The sequence below is a fragment of the Schistocerca americana genome, chromosome 2 (genome assembly GCF_021461395.2).
Source record: "Schistocerca americana isolate TAMUIC-IGC-003095 chromosome 2, iqSchAmer2.1, whole genome shotgun sequence".
NCBI lineage: Eukaryota > Metazoa > Arthropoda > Insecta > Orthoptera > Acrididae > Schistocerca > Schistocerca americana.
The window spans coordinates 295,799,693-295,811,866 of record NC_060120.1 but is presented as its reverse complement, the minus strand read 5'-3'; the positions used below and the strand labels follow the sequence as shown (position 1 = coordinate 295,811,866).

The 12,174-nt window shown below is 39.1% G+C and overlaps 1 protein-coding gene across 1 annotated transcript in view; it reads right to left on the bottom strand.

The window, feature by feature from the left end:
* LOC124595176 (sodium-independent sulfate anion transporter-like) overlaps nt 1–12,174 on the bottom strand; it is a 185,033-nt gene that overhangs the window by 13,905 nt on the left and 158,954 nt on the right. Inside the window, exon 12 of the mRNA XM_047133789.1 lies at nt 2,149–2,302. Coding sequence (XP_046989745.1) covers nt 2,149–2,302 — 154 coding nt within the window. The remainder of the gene's footprint in view (nt 1–2,148; nt 2,303–12,174) is intronic.

The window sequence follows — 12,174 nt, the reverse complement described above, 5'->3', positions numbered from 1 at the left end:
CCCACTCCTACACAGCCTCCTATTCCACCAATGCACCTAGTCGTATTTTTCCCCTCCTCTACTTTCCCCCCCCCCCCCCCCCCCCCCCGCAGTCTCCAACCACAAGACTGCACCTAGCAGCCCGACCACAAGCTGCACTAATCCTCTTCCACCCCTACCTTGCTATCCCTTGTCATTCCTGCCCCAGCCTCCTCCTTGCCGCATAACTCACAGATTGCTTCTCCCATTGCATGCAGTTGCTCACAGTCTGGCCTCAGTTACCAGAGAGAGTGATCATATGTGTGTGAGTTGTGCTTGCATGAATGTGTGTGTTTCCTACTTTAGCAGAAGGCCTTTTGGCCAAAAGCTCAAATATGTAGCAGGCTTTTTGTTGTGCCTTTCTGTGACTCAACATCTCCTCTATATAGTGAGTAGCAATCTATCTTTTTCATTATATTGTTGCTTAAAGACTGGTCCAGTTGTGTAAGTGAATTAATTCTAGGCTCTTTGCTTGTTCATTACTGTAATGGGGCTTAGTTGTTGGGTAAATAATATAGTAGAAAAGGAGGGGTGGGGGTGGAGTAAAGCAAGACTGCTGGGACGTAGTTCATTAGCTTGCTGGACTCTATGATAAAACTCCATTGTAATGATAAATAAGCTCCCACAGTATCTGATAAATGGTAACTTATGACTTGTAACTCGCTGTCAAAATAGTTAGATGCATGCCACCAAGAAGTGCACAATTGGTGGCAGAGCAATGTCGTATGGGTAAATTATTGGTTGATACAGTCATCCTGGGAGTCTGTTCCAGTCTGTTTTCTACTTGACAGACCTAATGGTTGACAGACCTAATAGAGTAGCAGAAGTGTTTTCTGTCACATTTACTGAACCTATAATTAAGAAGTCTTGGCTGTCTGCTTATAAAATACTTCTCACATTTTTGTAATTGTGACATGAAAGGGAAGCAGTGGTTGGGAAGGGAGTAAGACAGGGTTGTAGCCTCTCCCCAATGTTGTTCAATCTGTATATTGAGCAAGCAGTAAAGGAAACAAAAGAAAAATTCGGAGTAGGTATTAAAATTCATGGAGAAGAAATAAAAACTTTGAGGTTCGCCGATGACATTGTAATTCTGTCAGAGACAGCAAAGGACTTGGAAGAGCAGTTGAATGGAATGGACAGTGTCTTGAAAGGAGGATATAAGATGAACATCAACAAAAGCAAAACAAGGATAATGGAATGTAGTCTAATTAAGTCAGGTGATGCTGAAGGAATTAGATTAGGAAATGAAGCAATTAAAGTAGTAAAGGAGTTTTGCTATTTGGGAAGCAAAATAACTGATGATGGTCGAAGTAGAGAGGATATAAAATGTAGGCTGGCAATGGCAAGGAAAGCGTTTCTGAAGAAGAGAAATTTGTTAACATCCAGTATTGATTTAAGTGTCAGGAAGTCATTTCTGAAAGTATTTGTATGGAGTGTAGCCATGTATGGAAGTGAAACATGGACGATAAATAGTTTGGACAAGAAGAGAATAGAAGCTTTCGAAATGTGGTGCTACAGAAGAATGCTGAAGATTAGATGGGTAGATCACATAGCTAATAAGGAAGTATTGAATAGGATTGGGGAGAAGAGAAGTTTGTGGCACAACTTGACCAGAAGAAGGGATCGGTTGGTAGGACATGTTCTGAGGCATCAAGGGATCACCAATTTAGTATTGGAGGGCAGCGTGGAGGGTAAAAATCGTAGAGGGAGACCAAGAGATGAATACACTAAGCAGATTCAGAAGGATGTAGGTTGCAGTAGGTACTGGGAGATGAAAAAGCTTGCACAGGATAGAGTAGCATGGAAAGCTGCATCAAACCAGTCTCAGGACTGAAGACCACAACAACAACAACAGAAATATTGGAAAATCTACTTCATTACCTATACTTCACAATCATTTCAAAAGAGAAACTTTTTACTGGGAGCCAATTGTGAAGCAGAATTTCAGAAATTAATTTATTGAACATCATCATATGTTACTTTATGAAGGATTGCATCTCTAGCTATGGATACCATATTAGGAGTGGTAGTAACCCTAAACTATATGATATCTTTAGGTGAAATCATTAAAATTTCTAAATATCAGTTGATCTATCAAAAAAGCAAAAATTGATTAGAATTTTTTCTTACCACGAATAAGACTATCCAGTTCATCTTCTTGGTCATAAACAATGAAGTCCTTTGGACGCAGACCACTGAACATGTTGACTATACTTGGCTTCAGATTGAAGAAGAAGAGAGGTTGACGTCTTACTGAGAAGTCATGTGTTAGACATTCAACAACCTGAAAGCAATGGCTTCACTCATCACAACTGTAATTTAAAGTTATTTACATGTAAATGTTCTGTCTTGTTATCTACTGATTATTATAACCTTTATTATCCTGGTGCAAAAGGTAACAATGAATTTTTTATGGAATTAGCAATCCTGGATCATAATTTTTGTTGTAGTTTTTCAAAGAAAATATGTAGAAATGCGAGACTGAAAATTTGAATTCATTGGCAGGAATTATTCATTACAATGCTGAGACGAGTATAAATACTAGCATCACAATAAATTAGGGATGTCATTGAATTTTAAAAAGGAGCAGTAATTTAAAAATGGGAAATGTGGAATCACTGGTATATAAAACATACTCTGGAATTCATACATAGATTATTAAAGGTGTCTCACAACTCATGAGTCTCTGTGATACCTTAAATATCACTCATACAGTTCCTTCTAACAAGTTGTAATTATGCATGACCTTTTCATATTGCACAAATCATCTACGCTGCAGATTTTTAAAGAAAAATACACATGACAAACAAAGTTTCGAGTCAGAACTTCTAAATATTATGAAATAAGCCTTACCTCCTGGAATCTCTTTAACAAATAAAATAAAAATGTACATACACAAAAGGGGATGCAATAAAAATCAGGCATGAATGTCAACTTACACAAGACCAAAAATCAGTTTGTAATAGTCTCAACAAACATTTTATTTCACCAACATTCCAAGTACGGAGTCACTTAGCACGACAAAACACTACTACACAACAATTAGGGCATTTAATTTGAGGAAGTGGAAGAGCAACACATAAACAAAATAATTCAAGAAGTAAAAAACAAACACTGAAATTGTTGCAATGCTCTTTCCAACACAGTAATTAAAACAGTACAAATGTCATGTTTAAATCAATTACATATGTCATCAAAGAAGGCATAATGAGACCAATATATAAAAAAGAATCCAAGGAGAAAGCATCAAACTACAGATCAGTATCACTAGTTCCCACATTTAGTAAGAATCTTTCATTAGTAATGCTGTGTCAACTTAGTTCCTTTTTTTCATTCGAAACAATCTCCTCACAGGAAATCGAGATAGATTTGGAAAATATTGCAATACCACAGGAGGTATCACACAATTTTTACAAAAAGGCTGTAGCTACCTAAAGGACAGAAGGAATATTGTTTGCAAATTTTTAGTTCTTACAACTGTATTTGGTTTGGTCAACCATGAACTGCCCTTACAGAAACTGAAGGTATACAATAGACACCAGTTGAACTCCTATCTATGCATATAATAATCATACAAAATACACTGATAAAAATTATCAAAATGGTGTGAGAAAACCAACATTCTCATTGTAATTAAAAAAAATAATGCTGAGTGTGCCACAGGGGTCAATTTTGGGAACATTTCTTTTTCACATGCATATAAATGACATCATAAAACTTCGTAATTTCCATACAGTCTGGTGACAATGAGAAGGAGGTCTACTTTTCAGTACATGGGTTTGAGAAGTGACACTTGGATGAAAATCTCCAATGGACAACTCTTAGGCTGATATGTGGTCTGGTTTACAGGAAGGCCTGTCATGATCCCCTTATGCAAAATAAATATTTCACTATATACTATTTGTACATACATAGTGAGATAGCTAAGTGAAGCCACCCCTAATACACCTAGAAGAAGTAAACACATTTAGATGTGGTTCTCCCTAAGTAACAGTGCACAATGTGGTGAATTGTGTGATACATGCAAGCAATTTTTAAAATATGTGGTTTCCAAATAATGCACACATTTGCTGTGTCACAGGAGAAATTTTAAAGAGAACTTCAGCAACATCACATACAATGACATAACGTAACACTGCTCCAAACCACTGTACCATCATCGGGAGAAGAGGTTCCACATACATCAGCCATTTGTACCAAATGTATGTAGTCACATAACTCATTTATGGTTCATATATCTATTATTATGACAGATATTCAAATTCTGAAAGTGGGAGGGGTAAAATACAGGTAGCGAAAGGCTATTTACAATTTGTACAGAAACCAGATGGCAGTTATGTGAGTTGAGGGGCATGAAAGGGAAGCAATGATTGAGAAGGGAGTGAAACAGGGTTGTAGCCTTTCCCTGATGTTATTCAATCAGTATATTGAGCAAATTGTAATTCTGTCAGAGACAGAAAAGGACCTAGAAGAGCAGTTGAATGGAAGGGACAGAGTCTTGAAAAAAAGACATAAGATGTACATCAACAAAATCAAAAAAGGATAGTGGAATGTAGTCGAATTAAATCAGTTGATTCTGAGGGTACTAGATTAGGAAATGAGACACTTAAAAGTAGTTAATGAGTTTTGCTATTTGGGGAGTAAAATAACTGATAATCATCAATGTAGAGAGGATATAAAATGCAGACTATGGCAAGGAAAGCATTTCTGAAGAACAGGAATTTGTTAACATTGAGAATAGATTTAAGTGTCAGGAAGTCTTTTCTGAAAGTATTTTCATGGAGTGTAGGCATGTATGGAAGTGAAACATGGACAATAAACAGTTTAGACAAGAAGAGAATAGAAGCTTTTGAAATGTGGGGCTACAGGAAAATGCTGAAGATTAGATGGGTAGATCACATAACTAATGGGGAGGTACTGAATAGAATTGGGGAGAAGAGGAATTTGTGGCACAACTTGACTAGAAGAAAGGATCAGTTGGTAGGGCACATTCTGAGGTATCAAGGGATCACCAATTTAGTACAGGAGGGAATCGTGGGCAGTAAAAATTATAGAGGGGGACCAAGAGATGAATAAAGTAAGCAGATGCAGAAGGGTGTATGTTGCAGTAATTATTCAGAGATTAAGGGGAGCCGGAGGTGGTCAAATCCAAAAAATTACGATTTTTTTTTTTTTTTTTTTTTTCCTACCGAAAATTAATTGGAACATTCCTCTTTAATGTAAACTTTGAATAATTGTTCTACTCGCCCTAGAAGTGGAGTTATTACCATTTTCCCCCACGCCTGCAGAGGAAATGGGCGGCCGCTGAATGCATCTAACACCCTCTTGTGACTTCCTGGCGAACTGCTTGGGATTTTCTCAGCCTGTTACGCATACAGCGCCTTATGTTACGCATACAGCGAGTGTGCAAGGGTTGACTACATTGTTTTCTGTGACAAATGAAGTGCTAAGAGCGCAGAACATCGTCTCTTTGCTGTTTACCGTTTCGAATTAGTTCAGTGTTGCGCCTGTTGTTGGTAGTATTATACTTCTTGTGTAAAGCGTTGTTCTGGTTACAATGCCACGTTTTAGTAACCGTGTATATAAGAAGAGGAAGAACGAAGGGAAAAGAAAATTAACACTAATACCAAGTTGCGATACTACAATTACTGAAACAGTGCGTTCTTCTGCTAAGCAACACATGGCCATAGCCCTGTGACATCTTCTAGCAAGAAGCTGACTGGTGGAAGTGACAGATTTCGTGAATATGTTAGTGACAGTGATGATATTAACGAAGTACTGAATATTGGATTATTATCTTCTGTGCTGAAAGAAAGTGTTCTGTGCAAAATGTGTTCAAGTGTAGTAGTGGGACTAGAGATAACAAAGCACTTTGGTTTAGCTTGTGAGATGAAGATAATCTGTGCATGTTGCAAGTATCAAGTGACTTTCTACAATTCACATGCCAGTCTCTTTGGTGAAAATGGACGATCTAGAGTGTTTGATGTGAATGTTCGACTTGTGTATGGTCTTCGATCCATTGGAAAAGGGTCTGCTGCTGGTAAACTGTTTTATGGTATTATGAACTTGCCATCACCTCCAAGGAAATTTGGGTACTACTGTGAACTGGTAGGATCCTCTGTTGAAGATGTGGCTTTGAAAACCATGAAGGAAGCAGTGGAGGAATCTGTAGAAATGAACAGTGGTTCTAGGGATTTGGTAGTGGCATTAGATGGTTCCTGGCAAAAGAGGGGTCATAAATCCCTGAATGGGGTTGTAACTGCTACTTGTGGTGATAGTGCAAAAGTGATAGATGTTGCAATATTATCAAAACATTGTAGGTGCAAAAATAAAATCAAAGGAGAGCACAGTGGAACCTGTGAGGCAAATTTTAGTGGATCAAGTGGAGCAATGGAAGTGGATGGAGTGAAACAAATTTTTGAACGTCCAGTTCCCAGATACAACGTTAGGTACAGATACCACCTTGGGGATGGTGACTCCAAAGGTTTCAAGACTACAGAGGAACTGAAACCATATGGAAATGAATTTGTAGTTGAAAAGTGGAAATGCATTGGGCATGTGCAAAAGCTTATGGGTGCACGGCTTCGAAGGCTCAAACAAACTTTGGGTTAAAGTAAGCTCAGTGATGGAAAGACAATAGGAGCGAGAGGCAGGCTTACTGATGAGGTGATTGAACGTCTACAGAGATACTATGGGTATGCTATAAGGCAAAATACTAGTAATGTTAGTGACATGCGAAAAGCAGTGTGGGCATTGTTCCTTCATACTGCCTCTTCCAATGAATACCCTCAACACAGCCTGTGTCCAAAAGATTCCTGGTGCAAATATAACGCAAAAAAGGACTATGATCACAAACATGGTTTGCCAGCAGCTGTGATAAATGCAATAAAACCAATTTTTCATGACTTAGCGCAGCCAGAATTGTTACACAAATGTCTACACAGAAAGACACAGAATCCTAATGAGAGTGTAAACAATTTGATTTGGAAAGTGATTCCTAAAAGGGTGTTTGTAAGCATAAAAACACTGCACTTTGGCATTCATGATGCAATAGCAACCTACAACCAAGGGAACAGTGTGAAGTGTGAAGTTCTGAAGGCATTAGGATTTACAGCTGGGGTGAACACTGTACGAGCACAAAGAAATATTGACAGAGAAAGGATAAGAGGAGCAGAAAGAAGAGAAAGGCATATGAAGTATGATGGAACAACAGGCCAGAAAAGAAGACAGAAGAGGAAGCTTTTGGAGGATGAAGAAGACCCTGATAATCCATCCTATAGCGCAGGAATGTATTGAGAAACTCTGATAGCCATTTCCCGTAAATTAGAATTTTTCGAATATAAGGAACATTTTCTCAAAATCCACTCAAGCTAGAGAGATGAAATTTTTATACAGCACTCCTAGTGGTCAAACTTACATTGTAACACAGCCATTTGGCAATATGTTCAGTAGTTTCATTTCAGTTTAATTATAAAGCAATTATTTGTAAAAAAATTTGGGTCATTAATAAAAAAAAAATAATTGGAAGGAAACTAGAAAAGATACTCCAAAATCCCTCTGTCGTAACTGCAATACTAAACCACTCTATATGTAAAAAGAAATTCAAATTTTTCTATTTGGTAGTTTATTCATAAATGTTCCTCAAACTTAGTGATTTTAACATGGGCAGCATAGGCACCTCCGGCTCCCCTTAAGAGGCTTGCACATGATAGAGTAGCATGGAGAGCTGCATCAAATCAGTCTCTGGACTGAAGACCACAACAACAACATATTAAGTGTTAACAATGTTGACCCTTGAACACTGATACATGCTGTAAGCTATGAAAGTAGATATAAAAGTAGCTGTGGGGTATGAAATAACCTGAGTGGGGCAACAGAAATTGATAAGTCCAAAAGTAGATATAAATCTTTGTATATAAGCGTAGAAACCCTTACCTTATTATGCAATCTGTAATGTGTCAAAACTGTTTACGGCATATTTATATCAATGATATTATGCATTAATCTTATGTATACAGATATGACATCTGTGAAAGCCATCATTTGATGACTACAAGTAAAAAGAAATTTAAGTAAGTATATAAATGTTTGATGTGTCTACGGTTTGGAAATAAAGTAATGAGACTAGATTTTTACAAGATTTTTATGTCATGTAAATAACTAATTACGTATGCTACTTTCTTAACAGACTTACAACGCTTTGAATCCACTGCTATAACAGAGCTGGAACTAAAACACTAGAGTTGCTGTTGATAGGTACATGATGACTGTTTCAAAGTTCTCTACTGTCCTGAAATGGTGTACTTCCATGCGACTTTTCAGTTCCAACAAGACGAGAATATTCCAGAGACGGAGGTTTCAGGAATAAGATCTACAGAAGTGGATACGTGTGTACTTGGGTGTTCAAAAATGATAGACACAACAATTTTTTGTATTCACAGGACATATTTACTATATTATTTTACAGGTATTCCCCTGACAATGTCTATGAACTTTTGCAATCACTCTGGCAGCTTCTGCATTTGCATAGCAAACCATTATTTGGGCTACCCAGATACCACTGGTGGATAACTGCATGAAATTCATCAAGGTAGTGATCTTCTTACCCTGTGTGATCTCTTCCATTGTGTTTAATAGGGCATAGTAGCTAGGACTCAGATTTGGTGAATGTGGTGTATGTGGCAGCACATTAAACTCTGGTTTGCTATGGTCTAGTAACTGTCATGTGGCTGTTGTTTTGGAGTAGAATACCACAGCCCCATTTTCTGTGGTGGCATTGTTGAATTTGTTGGTAGTGAACCACAGCACCAAGCACTTGTGAGGGTCATTTTGATAGAGAGTCAATACACCAGCAGCATTGCTTCCCAATCCCAGAACACAGTTGCCATTTGTTTCTACATGAAAAGTCCTGGCTGTGACTACTTGAGATTAGGCTCCCAGCAGGCTTCTGCTCCACAGGCTAGCATTTCTTTTCTGGAGTCTGGTGGAATATCCATGACCCATTGATGGTGACCAGATGCTCAAAGAACTCCACTGGATCTGCACTGTACTGTTACACTGTTGGCACATCTCTGCAAACTTCTGTTTGCGCACAATGGTGAGGGAATCAGGCATCCATTGTGCACACACCTTCTTCATCTTCAAATCCTTATGAATGATGGCATGGAGTGTTCCCCTTGAGAGACCTGTTGCCTTCTCTAGTTCATCAATTGTGATTTGCCTGTGCCCCATTATCAAGTCACTGACACACTGGACATTGTTTAGTTTGCATGCAGTTGGTGAGTGCCCGGTGCTTTCATGATTTTCAGCACAATCCCTGATGTATCTGAATTCAAATAACCATTAGAACTTAGTTCTGCAACTTGATGCTGTTTCCCTGCGTGTGGTTCCTAACCCTTTGTAGATGTCTTTCCACCACTAACCATGATTGTCTGATTTCATGTTGTCATATCAGTGCCAGCAGTGTATTCACCAAACTGCTATGTTGTATTTCATATGGCTACCAAACACTTGAACAGTATTCTAGAATGTGTCACACGAATGTTTTGTAAACAACCACCTTTATCTACATTCACGTGACAATGCTGCATTTCACACTTGTGTGATTGGGAAAGGATTGATAGAACTGCTTTTAAACTATTTCCCTCTGTCCCACTCTCAAATAGCATGATTGAAAAATGAACATGTAAGTCGCTCAGAAGAGAAAGTTGGTGACTGAAATTTCATGAAAATATCTTGCCACAATGGAAAATGCCTTTGTTTTCATCTAGCCACCCAGACTCGTGCATTATGCCCGTGACAATCTCTCTCCTATTTCGTGATTCTCTGTCAATCCTAAATGATAAGAACTGCATACTGCACAGAAATACTCCAGAAGATCAGGGACAAGTACAATGTAGGCAGTGTCTTTGGCAGAGTTCATGCACCTTTTAAGTGTTGAGCCAATAAAACTCAGTCTTTGGTTTACCTTCTCATCTTGTCTTTTGTAGACTGACTGCATTTTCATAGTATCCTAGTGATGAAAGGAAGTCTACCACCTGCTTTACCTACGGGAGAGCCTATTTGATCATTCCTGTGAGCAAGGGAGAGCCAACCATTACTGAATGAAATAAAAACTTATAAAATTGCTTAACAGAGAGTGCTGTGGGATGGGGCACATTGCCCTCATGCAGCAATTACTTTTGTATAATTCTTGGTGTTATATTAGTGGCCCTTCAACAAGTACTGATACATAATAGTAAAATTACTGATTTACCATCTGTCCTTGAGGCACAAATATTTTTTTTATTTTCTCTTGTCTATCAAATAGTAGATTAACAATGTAGGAAAAGACAGACTGCTACTTACTGTAAAGAAGACACGTCAAGCTACTAGAGATGGGCAAAACTGTTCTTTTCAGAGATCGGATCAGAACTGTTCACTCCCTGAAATGAATTAGCTCTTTTTCATGACTCACCACTCATTTACAATAGAAAATAAATGGAAGGCACATTGCCCTTTAAACTTGGTTTATTCCAGTACTATACCTGTATTTTGATCTTATTTGATCCTATTTTGAAGTAACACAGATAATGAGTAAGAATTTTGTATTGTTTATTGAAATTTCCACGATATGACAAAGTTTTTGATTATTGATTTATTTTGCACTATCGTGGTTTTTTGGGTGATCGGAAAATGTTGTAACTTGAGATTTACATTAACAATATATTTGGCTACAATGTATTAAAATTTCATTAACCTCATACAAATACATCGCAAGCCATATATTTTTAAAGTGAACGTTTCCTTCCGAAGACGCCTAAAATCGCAAAATCCGTACCAGAATAAGAAAAAAACTATAAATTTGACTGTAAAACGAAAGTGCTGCATATAGCCTTACACAGAATAAAACAAGGAAAATATTGGTGTATCACATTTTGCGATACGTTTATCGGTTCGCTCGTAATTAAAGCGTAAATTCGAGTGTCCATAATAAAAATCCTATAGTAAGAGGAGTCGTCAGGAACCTAATCTAATCAGTTTAAACAAATAAAAATAAAATAAATACAAATGATGTATACACAACATAATAATGTAATATACGTAGCGGTATTACTACGAAGAACAATATCCAGTAGAGACGAACTCCGATGCAGAGCCGCTGAGTCGAGCAGGTCGAGCCGCGAGCTGTATTGCTGCGTGAGCCGAGACCGCAGAGACCAGAGTGACACCTGAGTCGCTTTGCTCAACGCTCTGGCTAGAGTCGAGACGGTGGGGTGAGCGTTGAGCGGGCGAGTTCCGAGGGTGGGGGGAGCGGTGAACTCACCCGCTCCGAGACAAATCTTCTGTTCTCTTGCGAGCAGGTTGTTGCAAGTAGTTCCTATGTTATCCGCTAGGTGGCTCTCTGTCCTGTTGCTCGCATCAACTGCCCAGAGGGCAGGACGTGCGACTGAAACGATCGCCGACAGAGTGCGATGCGAAGTCAAGCTGCGCCAGACACTGCGCGCGGCAGACGACGCACAGAGACGGCACAGCATATGTGAAACACTAAATCCAATGGGGCACTGCACAATGGAGGCAGCCAAGGTAGAAGCAGGGCAGAGGCCGGCGCTGGCTGTGTTGTGTGGCGTGCACTGTGCTGTGACCAGCAGAGGCGCCGCTGATATGCTCCGCCTCTCTCTCTCTCTCTCTCTCTCTCTCTCTCTCTCTCTCTCTCTCTCTGCCGTGGGAAACGTTTGGAGCTACCGTTCTTTTTTTCTGAATCACTGATTGTTCACTCCTTTGAAAGATTCAACTCTATGAATTAGTTCAAGAGTGCATCCCCCATCTCTACAAGCTACAGACAGGCACAATTAAAAGACAGTTACATAAAGCTTTTGGCCACAGCCATCATCAGTAAAAGAGAGACACACACCATTCACACAAACAACCACACCTCATGCACATACCACTGCCAACTCCAGCATCTTAGGCCAGAATGCAACTATCAAGTGGGAGCCAGCAGCAATCTGGATGGTGTGGGGGAGGGGAAGAAGTAGTAATGTACAGCAGGGGAGAGAGACAAATGCTGTCTGGTGGAGTCTGCAGGGACTAGAATGCTAACAGGTGCAGTGTCAGGAAGTTGTGGGACAGGGGGGTGGGGAAAAAAGGAGCAAAAAGGAGAGGAACAGGGAAAGA